This window comes from Pan troglodytes, chromosome 16, assembly GCF_028858775.2.
Source record: "Pan troglodytes isolate AG18354 chromosome 16, NHGRI_mPanTro3-v2.0_pri, whole genome shotgun sequence".
Taxonomy (NCBI): domain Eukaryota; kingdom Metazoa; phylum Chordata; class Mammalia; order Primates; family Hominidae; genus Pan; species Pan troglodytes.
In genome coordinates this window covers 83,088,412-83,109,230 of record NC_072414.2, presented here as the reverse complement: position 1 = coordinate 83,109,230, position 20,819 = coordinate 83,088,412, and the positions used below count along the sequence as shown (strand labels likewise).

General features: G+C 43.2%; 1 protein-coding gene across 9 annotated transcripts in view; it reads right to left on the bottom strand.

Moving 5' to 3' along the window:
• Positions 1 to 5,966: 5,966 nt before the first annotated feature.
• SV2B (synaptic vesicle glycoprotein 2B) overlaps positions 5,967 to 20,819 on the bottom strand; it is a 201,852-nt gene continuing 186,999 nt past the window's right edge. For all 9 annotated transcript variants that reach the window (XM_054667961.2, XM_016927459.4, XM_016927458.4 and 6 more), the window contains 2 exons: positions 17,605 to 17,764; positions 5,967 to 14,917 (listed from right to left, as the gene is read on the bottom strand). In XM_054667961.2, coding sequence (XP_054523936.1) covers positions 14,734 to 14,917; positions 17,605 to 17,764 — 344 coding nt within the window. In that variant the 3' untranslated portion in view covers positions 5,967 to 14,733. The remainder of the gene's footprint in view (positions 14,918 to 17,604; positions 17,765 to 20,819) is intronic.

Sequence of the window (20,819 nt, the reverse complement as noted above, 5' to 3'; positions counted from 1 at the left end):
TGAAAGCAAAGACATTCTACAATCCGGGTCCCCATTAACTGACCAAGAACTGAATCTCAAACTACCAGAGGCAAGAATTCCCCTGTATTTGCATCAGTCAGGCCACACCTGGCTTGGGGCAGCCAGCTCGCAGGAGACTGATTTCAGGGGGATATTAAAGAATAGATCCACATTCAGGGGCAGGAGACCAAGTCAGTGGGCAAATGTGCACACTGGGTCTTAAAATGAAGCCATGGAGAAATAGGGAGTCATTGGTCTAGAAAAGAGAGTAGGACTTTAAATCCCAAAGTCTGACTTTTATGTGAAATGATCTCTGAAGAGCAGAAAAAATGTCTCCTATAAAAGGAGTATCATTAGCCAGAGAAGTACCTGCCCCAGGTACTCACCACCCTCCAAAGCAAAGGATGGGGAAAGTCTCACCATGTTTTCTGAGAAGCCCCTGTTTCCTGCAGCGACTTGCTGAATTCAAGAAGCCCTCCAAGGAAGACATCTCCATCTCCTTCTTACTCTCTTGGTCTGTTTTTCTAGCCTGGGTTACCCAGAGTAGAGCCTGAGATAGAGGCTTATGTGAGAGTAAGTTTCTTTGAAAGGGTGATTCCAGGCAGCAGGGCTGAGGACAGAGAGAGCAGGAAGGAAAGAAAGCCAATACCAGGATGCATTTGCATTCTCCAATGGGCCCTCACTCTGGGGCCACTTACATCTCATGGAATCACCTGAGAAGTCACAGCCAAGTCTCCCGAGTAAGAAAGGGAAGGAAGGCATTTATTGATCAGCTCCTGCCCCTCATTGGTCCAGGGGTCCCCCAAGAGACATAAGCTCCCCTCCACTTCACAGCTGAGCATTTGTGAGTATTGAGCACGTCTTTGGGCGTGCCATGCTGTGTGTCAAAAATCCCTGAGGCCCACGCTGCAGGAAGCTTGTCAAAGCCTGTGTAGATTGACTGCCACAGCTGCAGCCATTTAAATAAGAGGCAAAGCCAAGAGCACATGGGGTGGTGCACAGGAAGTATCTAATACCCTGCAGGAGAGTAAGTAATGGGTAGGGCAGAGCATAGGAAGACGCCATCCTGAAATTCACAGTCATTTCTTGAGGGTATAGTAGTAAAGACCTGACTGCCCATTTCTGACACAGGGATGCAATTTCCTATTTCCTTCTCTAGAATCTTCTCCAACTACTATCAACTGGGCTTGATTTATACCACCTGAAACTCTGCCTGGATCCTCAGGCACACACCCTGTCTCCCTCTGACCTGATGGAATGCATGAGGCTGACCCAAGCCCATTATTTAAGATTCTGGACTTTTTCTGCCTCCCCCGTTGGAGAAATCAGAATCTCTAAACACACCCTCCTTCTGCAGTCCTAGAATTTCTGGTGATGACCTTCCTCTTGCTTCTGTGTGTACCACCAGCTGTCCCCTTCTGACCTGGCCTTGATCCATGATGTGGCCTCCTCCCCTTCTGTGTTCTTCTGTCCTCCTCATCTAAGTCATTCTCTTCCTCTTCTCTTTACCTTCTTTCCTTTGGGCTAAGCTTCACTGGGGGATACTCTATATGCAGTGTAAATTAGATCTGAGAAGTCGATGCAAATGCAATATTGATTTTTTATGCAAGATTAGTGGATAGTCTATGTTTTTGCTTGCTGAAGTTTCTTTAACAAAATGATGAAGTTGAAGTTCTTTAATATGAGGCAACCCCAAAAAGTAAATACATAAAGATGAAATCATGAAGACATGTAATTCTAAACCAGCCTATTGGTGTCTCACATATTAACTCAGACTCAATGAGACCTGAAAAACAAAATTTTGAAAGAGGCATGATTTCTGCTAAACTTCACTCAGTCTCCCTACATCTCTATTCCATGGAAGAAATTCCAATTTCCTTCATTCTTTGCGTAGCGTGTGGTCTCCTAGAAACTAGGTCTCACTTACAGGAATCAGCTGTGCTTCCTAGTGTTTTTCCCTGGCTATTCATAAAGGATTTCTAATTCCATTAGGAGTTTCACCTGGTTATTTCTGAAAGTTCACAAAGAGTGACAAACATTTGCATGTGTTTTTTCCATGTTCTTCTACCTGCCCTGGTTCACCACATTGATATAACTACCCTCCACAAGGTCACGTGAAGGTGATCCTTCCACATCATCACCATTGCTATTTGGTGTCTGTTCCACTCCAGCGAAAAAGAATTCTGTCATGCAAACAAATGCCAGGAAGGTCCATTTCAGGAAACACACCAGGACTCACATGAAGATAATTTCCAGGTCCCTCATCCGTCTGTCTTTTCTGGTCTGCTTTCTCTGTGTGCTCATGTTTAGCTGTGGAACACTCTGGAAATGGTCCAGTCCCTTCAAGCCAGACTTAGAGTACCCTCGTTCTTTCCCTACGCTTTCTGGTGCCTTTTCTACTTATTCAGCTCCAGGGGAAAAAGTTTTATTGAATGCAAGAAACATGAAACACTTTTTTTTCCTTAGAACTATAGATTCAAGGAAAAAGAAGGACAGGAGAGGCAACTCACGTTTATGAACAACAGGTGAGAAAAAAAGAGGCTCAGGGAGCTCCCTCACCTGCCCACGCTTACCCATGTGGAGCCAGGATTTAAACCCAGGACCTTCCAACCATGAGTCAATCTCCCTCTCCCTCTCCCCCTCCCCCTCTCCCCCTCCCCTCTACCAGTGTCCCCGTCTCCCCCATCCCCCCCTCTCTCTCCCTCTCTCCTTCTCTCCTCTCTGCCTCTCCCCTGTCCTTCCTCCTCCCTTTCTCTCTCTCCTTCCCTCTCTTTCTCCCTTTCTCTTTTCTCTCTCTCCCTCTCTTTTTCTCTCCCTCTCCCTTCTTCTCCCTCCCTCTCTCCTTCTTTCTCTCATTTTTTTCTCTCTCTCTCCATCTCTCTTTCTCCCTTCCTCTTTCTCTCCCTCTCTCTCTCTCCTTTCTCTTTTTCTCTCTCCCTCTTTTTTCTCTCTGTCCTTCCTTCCCACTCTCTCTCTTCATCTCTTTCTCTGTCTCTCTCTCTCTCCCCTTTCTCTCTCTCCCTCTTCCTCTCTCTCCCTCCCTCCCCCTCTCTCTCTCCTCCTGCAGTAGGTTGCTTCCTAGTATCTCTGATTATCTTCTTTTAGCCTCCACTGATGTAGCTACATGCAGTTTTCTGTCATTACTTTGTTGGCATCTCAGATAAGATTTGAATATAAAACTAACCCCATTTTCCCTGTGGATACCTCCTTTTCCTTTTTCCTTTAAGCTAGGCTTGAGCCTAGATTGCCTTTCATATTACACTGGCAGATCACCTGCCTCTCGCTCCCTCTGTGGAAACCACTGGCGAGGAGTAATCAAAGCACGGTGCACCCTGTCAGGTGTCTCCAAACGAAACAGAGCTCACAGGGCATGCACTCCCTTTCTTGTGACCAACCAAGACTCACATACAGGAAATTCTATTTCTGTGTCTTGCTTTATATGCATTCCCAAGTGATATTGTTCTTACTGTAGAAATCAAAACTTGGAGAGACCCTACAGCCATTGTGTCTGCCGCTTCTGTTTTAAAGATAAGGAAAATGAGGTTAAGCAACCAGCACAGGCTCTCACAGCCTTTCCCTAGATCTCAGAAGTGAAGGATGGAGTCAAGAACTTCAGGGCTTCCAAACTGAACTTCTCCTAGTACATTTTACTGCCTTTGCATGTATCCTGTGCTGAAAACATCTGCTCCCCTGAGCTCAGCTAGGACAGTGACTATTTAATATAGTTAATGCCAGGAACTTTCACCCCACATATGGAAGAGTTCAATCTTTGAGTAGACACCTTGTGAATACACAAACCAACACTCCCTTCTGAATTCTCGTTCATAGCACATTGTCCTTACAGATTCCCAGGGGACACCAAGAGGTTTTTGCCTATATAAAATTAACTAGCAACAGTAAATGGTGAAGTCCTAATTAAATAAGCATGGGTTAAAAGCCAGTCGTCTGCTAAGATGGTGAAGGGTGTCCCCATCCCCATGTTTAATAAATGATTGCTGAATCCACAATTCCTCTAAAGTTGATGGGAAAGTTTCCATCTTTCAGATAAGAGCATATTATCAACGGTTAAAGGATATCCCAGGCCCTCCAGCAAATGCCTTCTGGAATCATCTCCACATTCAGACCCATCGTAAACAGCAGAGGGGCAATACTCATGCTTCGCAAAAGCCGTTCATTCCCCTTGGCAAAGGCGGGGAGAGAGGGCTCACCAACCTTGGAGAAGCCTGGTTTACATCTTCAAGGTAGCTACTGCCCTCTAGTGTTGATATGGGAATAAAGCAAAAAAGTATACCTGGTTGAAACAAAACCGAACTCCACAAAGTTTTTCAATTAGTGATGTGTCTCAGCAGTCTTGGTAGGAGCTTGGAAAACATCATAAGGTGAGGATATTGCACTGGAGCTGACCTCTTGTGGCTTCTAAGGTTTCTTTCTTTTTTTTTTTTTTTTTTGAGACAGAGTCTCACTGTGTCACCCAGGCTGGAGTGCATTTTCTTGTGTCCAACCAAGACTCACATACCATCTCAGCTCACTGCAACCTCCACCTCCCAGGTTCATGAGATTCTCCTGCCTTAGCCTCCCAAGTAGCTGGGATCACAGGCATGTGCCACCACACCCAGCTAAGTTTTGTATTTTTAGAAGAGATGGGGTTTCACGATGTTGGCCAGACTGGTCTCGAACTCCTGACCTCAAGTGATCCACCTGCCTTGGCTTCCCAAAATGCTGGGATTACAGGTGTGAACCACTGCACCGGGCCTCCAAGGTTTCTATTTGGCAAATTCACATAGCTACTTCCATACTTGTTAAAATACTGAAATGCTTCCATACCAGTTAGCAAAAGGCCACCACCCTCAGCCCTCTGACAACCAGCATCACCACTCCAGAACCAGGTCCCTCCTCTGCACCCCCCAGATCTCTCCATCATCAGGTTACTAAAGTTTTAAAGCTCAGCAAAGCAGGAGCCACCAAGACCCGGACCCAGAGTTACAGCTGCAGTGTTAAGTCCGCATTTGAATCAATCTGAGAATTAACTCTTTTACATATGACACTTCACTTGCTCCTCACCATTCAACTCATGTGCTCATTCATCGGTCTATTCATCATCTATTGAGACCTACTACGTATCAAATACTGTGTTAGTCACAATGCATAGGGAAAATGAGGGTGTTATTAGGTCACAGTCTTGTGGGATCCTCTACATTAAGATGGTGTCTATAATAATTTGGTTAATATTGGCCTAGTGGCCCAGAAACATCTGCAGCAGATGACCCTGGCTTCTTTTGGAAGAAGTTTGGTGGGGTGATTATACCATACTATATGCCAGGTGATGAGCATTCAGAACTTGGCTCTGACTCTGAAAACAGGTTGAGCATTCCAAATCCAAATCCAAAAGTCAAAAATCCGAAATGCTCCCAAACTGAAAACTTTTTGAGCGCCAACGTGTACTCCAAGGAAAAGCTCATTGGAGCATTTTAGATATCAAATGTGCAGACTTGGGATGCTCAGCTGGTAGGTATAATGCCAATATCCCAAAATCTTTTAAAACCAGAAATCCAGAACACTTGTGGTCCCAAGCATTTGGGATAAGGAATACTCAGTCTGTAGCTATTTGGCCTTTGACAAGTGACTTTCCTGTGTTCCAGTTTCCCCACTTCTAAAGGGAAGAAAATAACACTTACTCATTAGGTTATTATGAAGGTTAAAGGGGATAGGCTTTAAAAGTCTTTATCACAGTTCTTGTCATTCAGTAAATTTCATGTGTGTTTGTTAAATATCTGGATCACAAGGTATTAAAGATTAAACTGTATTCACCAATCACCAGATCAACTGTTACTACTATTTTAATGTACCAAAGAACAAAAAAGGCATTGGTAATCAGAGCAATTCCACTATCCAGTGACAGTCAGATGGAAAAACATCTGAAGGGAGAGAGAAATGAAACCACGAAAAATATGAAGAGAGACCAAAAGTGGGTTTTGTCAGTTCACATTTATAGCATCGGTTTAATAATTCAGAAGCTGCATTCACTATGCATAGAATTATTTACAGACTAATATGAGCAACTCTACATGGACATACGGTAAGCTCTATCTGGTCAGTTGCCAGTCATTGTAAACTGGCTAATGGGTCCCTTTGCCTATCACCTGCACCCTCCTTTTCATGACTCACAGCTTGTGGCCGTGTCCTCCGCTTAGCCATAGGACCACAGGACTGGTCAATATGACATGGGACTGGGAAATGTAATGAATCTTAATCATCTCAGGTTGAAGGTGGGTTACAGAAAGATGGCAGGCTTCCAAAGAAACATCTTCCTCTACTGGCTACATGTCAGCACATTTGAACCAACAGTATTACAAATGCCTTCTATACCTATGAAATATTTTTTACAGTTCTTAGAGTGCTTCACAGGACCGCACACCTGGAGATAGCTGGATACCTGGAGAAATTGTATTAACTGACTTTGCTCTTAGGAACCACCATTCCGGGAGGGTGTTGTTGTAGCGGACATTACTACTCAACAGCTCAGCTCTGAAAAGGTAGAAGAAGTATCCCATCTAGCCAAAGGATTAAGATAGTCACTTTTGTAGCAGTTGCTGTGGGAATGATTCGAGACCACTGGCCTGACTTTCAGGGAAGAACAGGAAATAGTCACCCACATCTGGGTACTCTCACCTCTCCCCAAAACCGGCACCTGTCTAGGCCACCTCCCACCGGAGAGAATGAAACCTGTTAATCCTTCAGAATTGCTCTTTGGAGCCCAGAGATTAATTTGAACTTTCCAAGTTTTGGCTACTTTGAAGTAGAAGAGGAAGAAGATTCACAAGTCTGAATGACTATGGAAAGCTGAAACATTAAACTTCTAAGAGCCCTTCCCTGCACCTTAATCTCCTTCATCTACTTCACTCATTACATCAAGAACAGAGAAGTAACAACAAAAAATAGAGACACCCTTTTGGTCTGGTAGAGTTGGGGACTTCCAGGATTCAGATGGACCAAAAAGCGGAAACCAAATCTCACACACACACAAAAATAGTCAGATATTCCTCCTTCCTTGAAACCTGAAATTCATGGATAAGTTATTTTAATGTTTGGCCCATTTGAAATGTGGCAAAACTGCCAAATCTCTAAGTACTTAGCACATATTTCAAACTTTAAAATGTCTTTTTATATTTTATCCCTTATGTAACCTGAATCGAAACTGACTAGTGCACGGCAAGTATATTAAACCAAAACTTGTGTGTATATATGCACACACTATGGATGGTTTTTTTTCTATTTTTACATGTCAAAAATATCTCCATGAACTTCCCCAAAATTTAATTTTAAGAAGTTGGGACCAGGCATAGTGGCTCACATTTGTAATCCCAGCACTTTGGGAGGCTGAGGCGGGCAGATCACTTAAGGCCAGGAGTTCGAGACGAGCCTGGCCAACATGGCGAAACCCCGTCTCTACTAAAAATACAAAAATTAGCCAGGCATGGTGGCGCATGCCTGTAATCCCAGCTACTTGGGAGGCTGAGGTGGGAGAATCGCTTGAACCTGGGAGCTGGAGATTGCAGCAAGCCAAGATTGCACCACTGCACTCCAGCCTAGATGACAGAGTGAGACTCTGTCTCAAAAAAATAAAAATAAAAATAATGAAATAAAAAGTTGGGCTACCTTTCAGAAATCTTCTATTAAACCTACTGGTAAGCGTCTATATATTTAAGGATACCTACCAAATATCCTCGTCCTGAGACACTTGTTATAACTCAGCAATGCACTCTACCAATGTTCTGATTGCAAATCTTTAGCTCATGATAAGGTTGATATTTCCACTGTAAAATGTGTAGCATTTAGGTTTTGGAAAATTATCCTTCTTAAAACCATTAGAATATCAATAAATAGATCATAAAATACATTTTAAAGAAGTATTGTTTTGTCACTTTCAGTATTTTGGGTGTCTATGGAATTTGCTTTGCCGTTCTTTTGGAGGAATGTTTTAATAAAAAACAGTCATTTGTAATTTGCTCATCAATTGCTTATAGTTATGTTTGTAAGTATTTTTATGCAATTCCTTTGTGATAGAGTCCAATATCTAATTTTTCTGGAAAGCCACTTTATTTATAGTTTTAATTGACAAGTAAAATTTCTATATATTTATGGTGTATAACATAATGTGTGTGTGTATATATATGTATGTATATATACACACCCACATTTTAGAGTGACTAAATCAAGCTATTTAGCTCATGCGTTACCTCACATACTTGTCATTTTTGCATTTTTGGTGGCGAACTGGAAAGCTATTTTTATAGGCCTTTTGTTCATACCCTATTGAAATGATCACTAATGCTGATTTAGAGAAATCTGAATTACTGAGATTATATATGGTAGGTAAGAAGTGGAGGACAGGGCCACCGTTTTTAAATGACTCATCCTCCTGAGTGACAGTAGCTGTGATTAAATAAACCTCCCTACCTAGCAAAATCATCAAATGTGGTGACCACATTAACTTTGGTAGAGGACAGCTTCTGAAAGACCTTTGCTTCCTAAAGGAATACATATTAATGGTCTCTGAAATTTTAAAGTATTTTAAGCCTGTAGGATTAAAGGTAAATGGACAGCTAAATGTGTGTTTTCAGGTGAAATGACAGTAAATCCTTGTGCTCCAGCTCATAAACTGAACCTTCTAGGGGCCTAGTATGGTCCTGCTAAATAAATCTCTTGCTCATTCTGTAATTAGCAATGACTACAACAACTTTTATTTCTCCATTTAACATTTGTGAGATAGCTTCAGTCTGTTTCATTTCATCATTCATCTTTTTGGAAATCTCGCTGCTGCCACAACAGCCATGCATATAAATTCCTCACCATGCCTCTGCAAATCAAACAAAATGTACTTTAAGCCTGCCTCACAATCAAAGGCTCTATGTGATTTATTTCCAAACGGTTCTTAGAGCTGGGCCTAAATGTGACACAGCTACATGCAAAAGCACAATGTTTTGGACAGGGTGAGAGTCCACTTAGAGAGAGAGAGACCTAGCATAGCACAAGACACACAGTAGCCATTCTGCATTCTGTAAATTTGTTTTCGAATGAGATCTATGTAGAGAAATTTACCCCACTCTGTCTTCCTTGTCTAAAGGAGGAGGCTTTTCATCCTTTTCGAGAGACATTTCCAGGCAAGTTCAGGTGGACTGTCAGCAGGTCAGGTTCACATCTAGTCATGTCTTGATCACCCCCGTGCATCCCTAGCTAGGGGGAAGCTTATAGAATCAGAGGTCCCTCATAAGGCACAATGAATTACAGGATGCCACAAGCATATTTGTCTATGAAAATCTTCACCAGGTGGAAATGGCCAAAACAAAGATCACCAACCCCCAGGGGAAAGGGTTCAACCTCTGCTGAGCTTCCGAAATACGTCAAGCCCTGCAACCAGACACAGGCCCATAAGGACAGGACCTGAGTGAAACCAAGCAGTTTCTGGGGAAGGAAATATTTTCATTGACATTTTTGGGTTACTGTTGCACTACCACTAGTTGTCTCGGAGCTCTAGGAAAATGGTGATCATTTTTCACAGGCTGCTAGTTTTTGTGAGCTTCTGGTTGGGTTGGTTTTAAGTTATCAGAGCAATAGAACTTCCCTGACAAGTCAAAGTACCACCTATTGGAAGAGTGTCAGTGCTACTCAAAATATTGCTTGAGAATTGACGCCATCTATGTCACCTGGGAGTTTGTTAAAAAATGCAGATTCTTCAGACTCCACCCCAGATTCCAAATCCCCAGAATCCGAATCTCTGGGGATGGGGCCTTGAAGAGTGAGTTTTAACATCTTTCTGGGTGATTCTGATGCACGCAAAAGTTTAAGAAGCACTGATCCACCTATCCTTTCTGGCTTTTGTCCTTTGAGCCAAGACCCTCAATTTGGAGGAGGGGCGGCAATGTTCCCAGTAAATACCGCATTTCCCTGCCTCCTCTGCAGCAAAGGGAGGCTGGCTCGGCTGCAAGGCACAGCCCCTTTGCCCATTGCCCTTCCTTCTGCTTCCTGCCTGAATTGTGGATGCGAGGATCAGTGCTTCAACAGCCATCTCAGCCCATGAGGCAGCCTCAGTGATGGAAACTGCACTAAAAATCAAGGAGTCTGAAGGCAGAAGGAGCGTGCGCCCAACGATCAGGCAGAAGGAGCGTGCGCCCAACGATCAGGCAGAAGGAGCATGCTCCCAACGATCAGGCAGAATGAGCGTGCTCCCAACGATCGGGCAGAAGGAGCGTGCTCCCAACGATCGGGCAGAAGGAGCATGTGCCCATGATCAGGCAGAAGGAGAGTGTGCCCATGATCAGGCAGAAGGAGTGTGCTCCCAATGATCAGGCAGAAGGAGTGTGCTCCCAACGATCAGGCAGAAAGAGTGTGCTCCCAACGATCAGGCAGAAGGAGTGTGCTCCCATGATCAGGCAGAAGGAGTGTGCTCCCATGATCAGGCAGAAGGAGTGTGCGCCCAATGATCAGGCAGAAGGAGCGTGCGCCCAATGATCAGGCAGAAGGAGCGTGCGCCCATGATCAGGCAGGAGTGTGCTCCCAACAATCAGGCAGAAGGAGCATGCTCCCAACAATCAGGCAGAAGGAGCATGCTCCCAACGATCAGGCAGAAGGAGTGTGCTCCCAACGATCAGGCAGAAGGAGTGTGCGCCCAATGATCAGGCAGAAGCAGTGTGCTCCCAATGATCAGGCAGAAGGAGTGTGCTCCCAATGATCAGGCAGAAGGAGTGTGCTCCCAATGATCAGGCAGAAGGAGTGTGCTCCCAATGATCAGGCAGAAGGAGTGTGCTCCCAATGATCAGGCAGAAGGAGTGTGCTCCCATGATCAAAGGCAGCCACTCCAGCCCTGGCTTTCCTTCCTCCAGATTCCCTTCACATGAGAGTAAAACAAACCTTTAACTTACTATAAACTTATTATAAATCGGTTTCTTTGAATTTGCAGTCATATGCCATCCAACATAATCCCAGGTCAGTTAGCACAGATGCCCCCTAGAAAAGCCAGATGTGGAAGTGGAGACACCTTTCCCAGGGCTACGGGGATTCTTACCCCACTCACCAATGTCCCTCTTGCATTCCTGGCCCCTATCTCTTCTTCCATGTAACCCTTTCTGTAAAACTGATTAGGTAAAAATCGATTAGGTCTGTAGAAAATGGGCAAGTGCATCATTTCCCTTACCTGGTTTATAAAGATAAAAAATTGGTACACTCCTCAAAGAAAAAAAAAATAAGAGGGAGCCACCACATTTGGAAATCCACAGCTGACAAGTAAAGTAGTAGCAATCCTTTTACACATGAAAGGTGCATTTTGCGGATTGTAAGGTCATCGTACTCGGTGTTTATGGCCAATTTAATATCCACTCACTGCAAGTGGAATGAGGCAGGAGGCAGAAACTGTGGCCAGTTTTTTCATCACTGTGTCCCCAGGGCTTGGCACAGAGACTGGCTCATGGTCAGGGCTCAATAAGGATTTGCTGAATGAATAAATGGATGGATAAATACTAATCTTTTTATGTTTAAACTGATGCTTCCTCTCATTCTAGTAAAGCCATCAAGGGAATAGTCAATGAATGGTCTCAGGGAATGGCGAGTATTTGTCACATTGTCCCATTCCCCAAACTGCAGGCTTCCCCAGAACTGTCATGAGAGCATCACCTTAGGTCTTCTCACCCACTCCTCACATGACATGTAACCTGGGCCACATCGTCTAACCTCTCAAGGTCCCCATGTTGCAAAATAAAAGTTGAAGGAAGCGATTCTCGATGTTTCTCCCAGCTGATTCAGTCAATTTAGGAATACAGAAGAGACCTTAGTGCCTGAAAATAATCTCTAACCCCAGTTCTTAAGGTTTTCTTACAGTTATTTTTATTATTTAGTTTTAATGAACTAACACAAGGTAGGAGGGAATGCTGGGTTGGGGTTTACTTGTTACATGACCTCAGCATAATGTACTACAAACTTCACAGATAGGCACACCTCTTTCACTAATTATTTTTAATAAAACAAAAGATCAAAAATCAGCATCAGGAGATGACACAATACAGTTGAGACTATGGAAAGCAACTATTTCCAAGCTGGGCATCATAAAATACATCATCAAGAACTGTGAACAGATTTGCTAAACAAAGGAAAGCCTCATCCCTTTAACCCTCCACAGCCGACATCGGGAGTCTCTTGGGGTAGAACATGAAGTGAAAAAGAAGTGGATGGCCAGAATGCTGTACATTGTCCCCCAGTGACCTGCCACAGAGACTATTTTTAAAGACGCATTTATCTCAGCAGGAGTGACAGCATTTAAGAAGTAGCCAGGTACTCAGGCTAGACATTCCTTCATGAGAAAAGTCTGCAGAGCTTGGCTGCACCCTTTACAAAGACCTGAGTGATGGATGAGATGGGAATTGCCCTTGATTGGCTAGGTGGCTGGTTTAAAGAGCGATAAAGATGATGCAGAAGTGAGATCTTGGAAACCAAATAGAGTTAGCCCCCAAATTATTGCAGCCACCCCAGCACTCAAAAGTTAATCCAATTTTAAATTTACAAGGTCCATCTTAACTAGAAATGCAGGCTCTAACTGTCCTGCAAATGTTTTAAGTGGTAGCTGCTCAATGAATTGTATTATCGCATTAAAGAATAATGTTTTAGATGTGGTAATCCCAGACTCACACAATTCTCTTTTATGAACCTAGCCACTGTATTCATATGGAAAGTAAATTAAGCTATATTACATCGAGCCTTTCATTATTGACAGAGCAATATGTTAGTACTCCTATAAAACACTGAGAGAAAGATTAATACACAGTGGTATATATATTTGGAGGAATCAGGGTGTCCAGTCAGAGTCGATATGTCTTCTCTCCCTGTACAGAAAAAAAGGGAGGGGTGTCAATAAAAAGGTGAGGGTTGACAGAAGGAGAGTAAACATTTTAACCATTAAAACTGATCTCAAATCGACGGTGGAAAGGTGTCATAAGATTTACCCCTACCAACCCGTTAATTGAGGAAAATTACAGAAAGATGTCCCGAAGCTGTCATAGGACCTAAGCATTTCTCCAATACTGAGAAAACACTCGACACAGCCATTATTATTCTGTTTGAAATTTTTGGAGATCTCTGCCAGGGAAAATGTGGCACTTGCCCATTGAGAGCACTGCAAATCAACTCAAACAACTAGTTCTTGCAGGCTGATGTTCATCCGGCCTGGGCAGGTGCAAGTTCACCTCCGCTGGCAGTTGTGCGTAGCTCACTGTCCCCTCCATTGTCAGACAGTTCTGATGTTTTTCCTCTTCCATGCAGTCAAGACTTCAGTCTATTGCTGACCTTCATCAGAGAGGTTTGTCCTAAGCTCCTCCCCCAACCCACACCCCTGTTTATGTTCAAAGCTGGACTTCAGCAAACAGTTCTCTTAAGCACTGAAGAAAAACATATTTGGCATCCACTACACTCCCTAACTCCCACTCCAATGGACTCTGTTTCAAAAGCTCTGGACACATAGCATAGATTTCTCATGAGACCTGACCATCCTAACAAATATGGATTGCATTTGCATTTTACCACTAGAACAAACAAAAAGTATTTACATTTGGAAGAACTGTGGCTACACTTCCCCATCCCTCCCTCAGTCTCCATGTTGTTTGATTCTTGCCTGCAAAGAGTACCAGAGGCCACTGAACACATCTCACGTTGTTTTTGGGTAGTGGCAAAGTAAAATGCCAGCACTGAAGATGGTGAGCTTGAGTTTCACAAGTCATCTGTGTAAGGGAGAGAAGTAACTACTCACTACACCTGCACAAAGAAAAGTGCCTGGATTAAGCGGACTGCACAATGTGAGTTTGTTAATTCATCTTCCCAACAGAAAGTTAAATGGCTGTAAGAAATTGTGCTTGCATTTCATTTGATCAGACCTCATTTCCTGGGACCTCAAACACCAAGTTCTCCCAAAATATGGCTAAAATGCTGGCAATATTTGCAGATACCAGTTGTGGAAATTAAACCCAAATAAAGTTATATACAAACTTAGTTTACAGAATAAATATCCCATTCCGTTTCTTTGAATAGAGCAAAACAGAAATAAATATCCTTCTTAAATGTATTACCTAATTATCATGGAAAGCCTAGGAGACATAGGAGAAAAGTAGATCTCTATAGATGTTGCTCAAATACTTGGCTTTCTAGATCAGAGTATCCTCAATGCTACTATGTCAATTTTCGAGTGGAAAATATGATAGGTGATACTTTTAAATGCAAAAATATATGTATCCTGTACTTCAAGCCCAATCTTCATATAATGACTCTAACTTCCAGCCAAGTTGATTTGTTAAGTTGTTGGGCTCCAAGGAGCTTTCTGGAGGAGCTTGGGTGTTTCTGACCCTCTAATTCCTTTTGAAATGCAAGTTAAGTCCTTGCACTTGACTTAGAGAAATGCTTGCTCCTCGCATAGTGTGTGCACTCACTGGAGAATCCTCTCCCTGCCTTGGACTGGGAAGACCTGAAGTTAAACACGCAGCTCTGTGATTCTAAGGGTGGCTCAGGGCACCCCCAAATCAGTCACCTGAGTTACAAACATATTGACAGCTGAAGTGGGTCCTAAACTAGGGGGCACAAAGTCAACTTCTCCTCCCGTGCTATCCAAGGTGTCCTCCGGACCGTGATAGGCAGGAAGTGTGGATGCATTTCAGGGTCCTGGACAAGATTCTCTCGACCTTTCCTTTTCCCATAGGTTGTTCACATCAGGACCTGTTCTCGAGTCTCTGGCAGTCGAAGGGCAATCAGGCCACCCCCAACCAGAGAAGCAGCAGCCAGAAGGATGGGGACCACTTTGGTTATCCCAACAAAAGAAGCAAAGATGGTGTTTCCCAGGATGGCGCCAAATTTGCATAATCCATTGAGAATGCCGAAGGCTGTTGCTCTGTAAAAGAGGAATGGAAATAATTCTGACATTCTGAACCACATTAGATGAACAGGACTGGGCTCTTTCTTTTCCTTATTGCAGGGGGAAGAGGGTGCAAGGGAGTTTTTTTTCCTAAATATAAAAATAACACATTCTCATTGTAGTCAAATTTGGAAATACAGAATAATATAAAGATGCATGGATATCTAACCTCTTCACCGAGAGACAATCACCTCTATTAACATTTTGAAGTATTTTCTTCAAGTGTTTTTCTATTTTGTTTTTTTTCAAAGATATCTATTTTAAAAATTTTTATAGGTACTACATGCTTACTATGGAAATCTTGAAAGGATGAAGAAGTATACAAAGCAGAAAGTGTAAGTGTTCCCCCTTTTAACACTCTCAACCCTCCTGAAGCAGAGACTGCCAGTTGCCCACAAACAGCATTTCCCCAAATGTAGGACTACATTTCCCAGACTGATTTGCTGCTGAGCATGGCCATGTGACTTAGTTTTGGCCAATGGGATTAAGTGCAAGTGGCAGCAGTTCCCAAGAAGCTTCCGTAAGAGACGTTGCGGGTGGGCCTTTTGCTCTGTTCCCCTTCATTCTTTTCCTTCTATCCTGCTTCATGATGGAACACAGATGGTTTCATTTTGGACCATGATGAGTCCATGCAAGGAAAAACAATGAGATAGAAAGAGCCTGCACCACCCACTCTAGACTTTTTCAGGAAAGAAAAATGCAATGCTTAACCTTCTTAAGACCACAGTTACCTGAGGTTGCTGTCAGCAACAGCAAAACCTAATCCTAATTATGATCTTTCAATCACACTTTCCAGTGAGAACTATTACTAATCATTTATTCTTTCATGACCCCATCTGTATGCAGAGGCAATATTCCCAATGCTACCTCTCCCCAAATGAAATAAAGCATTTCTTTCTCATACCACAAGTTTATTAAGGATGTGGGTATATTTTTGTTCTTAAAACTCTTCTTTCATTTTTGTCTATAACTGTACCACACTGTAGCTTTATATTCACCAACCCAGTCTTTTTTGTTTGTCTTAGTATCTTTGTTTTTGTATTTTCTTGGATCTTTTAACATATGTCCTTTTTTAAATAAACTTTTTTCAAGTTCCCAGAGGGGGAAAAAAAACTTGTTGAATTTTGAATGAATTCTTTTATGTTAGAAAAAAAACTAAATAAAATTTGACGTTTTTGTAAGATTGAATCTTCTTATCCAAAATTAGGTATATCTTGTCTTTTAAATATATATATTTATATATAATAATGTATACTAATTATATGTTATTAATTATATGTATTATCATAATTATATATAAATATATAATCCATAAATATATACATTTTCTGAGACAGGGTCTGTCTCTGTCACCCAGGTTGGTGTGCAGTGTTGTGATCCTAGCTCACTGTAACCTTGAAACCCCGGGGCTCTAGCAGCTCTCCCCCTCAGCCTCCTGAGCAGCTAGGACTACAGGCACATGCCACTATGCCTGGCTAATTGTCTAATATATTCTGTAGAGATAGGGGTCTCACTGTATTGCCCAGGCTGATCTTGAACTCCAGCCTTCAAGCAATCCTTTTGCCTCGGCCTCTCAAATCACTGAGTTGGCATATATTTATCTTCTCTTATGTGTCTTTTTTTATATCTCTTAGTAAAGCTTTATGGTTTTCTTCATTTGAGTGTTTCACTTGTCAAGTTGATCCCTAATTATTTTATGACATCTGCTGTTATTAAATGGATTTCAATTGCATCTTTAACTTTTTCAATATATTTTAAAACCTATACATAATTTCATTTTATTACTGACCACCTGACCACATTGTCTTTTTGTCTATAGTGGTCTCATAAGTTAATTCTCTTAGGTTTCCTAGATGTAAAATCACATCATATTCAAATAATAATCATTTGTCCTCCTGTTATTTTGTGTAAAACTTAGCAGTTCTTTGATTCAAATGAGAGGGGCTCCAAATATGACATGTTGTGCTCTTCCTTAGTTATCTATATCCCAATACCTCTGTCGCCAATTTTGGAAATATCATTAAGGTTTTTGCAGAAATTCATTTACCCACCTTCCTTACCACTTCACATTCCTTTTTGACCACAGGGCCTCTTATCTTCTCCTTTAAACTTTACAATTCCCCTCCACGAAGAAAAACAATTACTAAGTAATGGCCTTGATCCTATGCCTTTAAACAAGGCCTCTTTCCATATACGACCTGTGCAAAATAAAAGTAACCCCTGGGCCTCCCTGCCACATTCTCTGCAGATTCCCTGGACTTCATGCTGCCTCCCGACCTTTATTTCTCTCCTTGCCCCCACCCTGTGCTATTCCAGCTCTTCACTTTTTTGCCTTATCTCCCCTTGAAGGTCTGTTCTCTCTTGTGGATTACAAGACACATATGGTTTTACCAACTTTTCACTCTTATTTCCTTCTCCTGGACATAGTTTGCTCCCATCCTTTGCTTCTTGCCATCTTTCCCACCCTATCCAAGCCCTAGCCTACCAACTTTCAGGTCTATGCCATCCACCATGCAGGAGAAGTTCAACATAAGAGATGTTTGTTTCACGGAACAGCAGAAAGACCACGATGGCCATGCACAGCATGAGATTTAGGGAGCAGGTAGACTTCTGGCCAAAGAAGCCCAAACAAGTCCCTGAGGAAAGCCTGGGGAAGAACTGACCTCTGGTTGGTGGGATACAGCTCCACTGTGATCACATCCAGAGCATTCCAGGCTGCAATGCTTGTCCCACAGAACAGGCACTGCCAGCCGATCATTGCAGACTCACTGTTGCCAAAAAACAGGAAGAAGCAGCAGACTGCAGAGATTAGCATAGAGCCACCTGCAGAGGGAGTTCAAGGGCAAAAAGAAACATGAGGCCTGTGTCTTGCACATGGCTGTCACTCACAGTTCTTGCCCCATCTCCCACCCTCACTGGTACACCTGAAGCCAAGGCTGCCTGAAGTATTAGGTTCATCCTCCACACAGAGAGAACACAGCTGGAATCCTCATGAGGCACCCCAGACATGGCATTAGAGCCCTCTGCGTGGGTCAGATCACCAGACTTAGGAAGGATTCTGCAGTCACCACTCTAAGGTGGTGCCCAGCTCAGAGTGATGGGACGGGGCAGATAGGGGCATTTGTTGAGAATCTATTATGTACCAGACATTGTTCTAGGTGCTTGAGCTACATCAGTATTGGCCAAAAAACAAAAACAAAAACCTCAGTCTTGATTTGAAACCAGGATGTCAAAGAGATCTGTGCTTCTTGTTCAATGTAGCAATATTCACAATAGTCAAAATATGGAATCAACCTAAGTGGCCATCAACAGATGAGTGGATAAAGAAAATGTGGTTTACATACACAATGGGATACTACTCAGACATCAAAAAGAAAGGAATTCTGGCCTGTAATCCCAGCACTTTGGGAGGCCAAGGTAGGTGGATCACTTGAGGTCAGGAGTTCGAGACCAGCCTGACCAACATGATGAAACACTGTCTCTACGAAAAAGACAAAAAGTAGCCAGACCCGGTGGTGCACACCTGTAATCCCAGCTACTTGGGAGGCTGAGGCACGAGAATTATTTGAAGCTGGGAGGCAGAGGTTGCAGTGAGCCGAGATGGCGCCACTGTACTCCAGCCTGGGTGACAGAGCAAGACACTGTCAAAAAAAGAAGAAAGAGAAAAAGAAGGAAGGAAGGAAGGAGAGAGAGAGAGAGAGAAAGAAAGAAGAGAGAAAGAGAGAGAGAGGAAGGAAAAGAAAAGAAAGGAATTCTGCCATTTATGACAACATGGATGAACCTGGAAGGCAGGATGCTAGATACAGTCCGTGGGGTAAACCAGGCACAGAAACATCTGCATCATCTCACTTTTCGAGATCTACTACACAGCACGGTGACTACAGTTACTAACAATGTATTGTATATTTCAAAATTGCTAAGAGAGTAAATTTCAAATATTCTCACCACAAAACATATATATGTGTGGTGATGGATATGTTAATTAGCTTGACTTAATCATTCCACATCGTATATATGCATGAAAATATCACATTGTACCCCATCAAAATATACAATTATAATTTATCCATTAAAAATAAAAAAATAATTTTTTTAAAAAATCCATTCTCATGGAGCTTATAACCTGGTGAGAACACACCTATACATGGGCTATTGAAGGGAAACCTGAAGAAAGGCGATGCTATTCCCCATTTACCCGAATCCTCACCCCAGAGATCTGACTTGCCCTTCTCAGCCCTGCGCTACCCTCTGTACTCTGTATATGTGCTCTGTACATACCCTCTACACGCTAACCCCATGGACTTTCCTATCAGTTGGGAGGGGAAGGTGGCTGGAGTACCTCTCCCCAACTCCTCCCCTGGGGTAGAAGGCCTTTTCTGGCAATGTCTGCATCCCTCCAAGACCCCAGTTCCTCCCAGGTAGCTCTTGCTCCACGGCTCCAGCCCCCATGGAGCTCTGTGAGTGCAATTATCCCCCCTTGTCCTCACAGCCATAGAGGTGGTGACTGCTTCTCACTTTTGCTAGTGTCTGGGTGCCTCAGCTGCCTTATTTGTTTCCATAACCCTGTCCACAGCTCTAAAAGCTCTATGAGTAAAGTTTCCTCACTAGAACTATCTGGGGTGAATCCCTTTTCCCCTCCAGGAATCTAAGTATGCAGTCCATGAGGTTAGCCTCGCAGGGCTCCCAGCAGGGCGGAGAAGTGCAGCTCAGAACTCTGGGGTGGGGATGGGAGTGAACAGAAAATAAGCAGCACAGCCCTTATAGAGCTGATAGGAGATCCCATCCAAAGAAGACTGTCAAATGCTGCCCAATTCCAGTAAGTTCAGCCCGGAGGACCTTGAGATGCAAGCTCCAAGTCCAAGGTGGATGCAGAACATGGCAAAACAGGTTGCAGACTAGAAAAGTGACTGGCGATGAGGTGGAAATAGGGTGAGCAGAAAGGTGGGAAGGAAGCAGGTCTCAAACAACCAACCGGGACACAGGGCACGAGTGCCCCACCAGGCACCAGGACCCTGCAGGAGGAAGGTTTTCCAGTTGTCAAGAAGCCAGAGGCTGACCTGGCCTCAATAAGAAACAGCTCCCCAGGGATGGTCCTCAGCCCGGAGTGTCACCCTCAGACCTGGGGCTGCAAGACTAGTGCCAATCCTTGCTGATGAACTAGGAAATGATAACTGTCCAACTGGATTCTGCCCACTTTGGGAAGTGGTAGGGCTGTGAGCAGGTGCCTGGTAACCTTTTTCCAAAAGCTAGGAGAGAACTAGAACAGGGGAAACTGGCATCTACAGGACCCCCAAGTGCTCTGTGGACAATACCCTCTACATGCATGCATCCCTCAGAGGGGCCAGCCATGGGGCTTGGCTTACAGTAAATGCTGGCAAACACTTCATAACCACAAAACATGATGATCTGACACATCAGCTAATAGTCAGGGAGGCCTTCCCTGATCCTTCAACTCTGTTAGGTGTTCCTGCTATAAGTCCCCAGGGCCCAGTGTACTTCCACTTCCATAATTCTTATTCCTCTGGTAATTGGGAGGCCTGGGTGCAAATGCCGGCTTATTTACTACCTGTGTGACCGTAAGTGAGTTGCTTCACCTTTCTGTGAGCTGTCTCACTGTCCCCATCTCTAAAATGTTGATTAAAATGGCGCCTACCTCATAGGGTTATTGTGAGGGTTCAATGTGTTAATATTGAACATATGTTCAATATTCATAATATTCAATAATAATAATATTCAATAACAATAAGCATGTCATAGTGTTTAGGTAAATGAAATTTCTAGTCGAAGTCTGCCTCTCTCAATAGATGATTTGCGCCTTAAGCACAGGGATACTGTCTGTCTCAATTACTGTTGCATTCCCATTGCCTCCCACACAGCC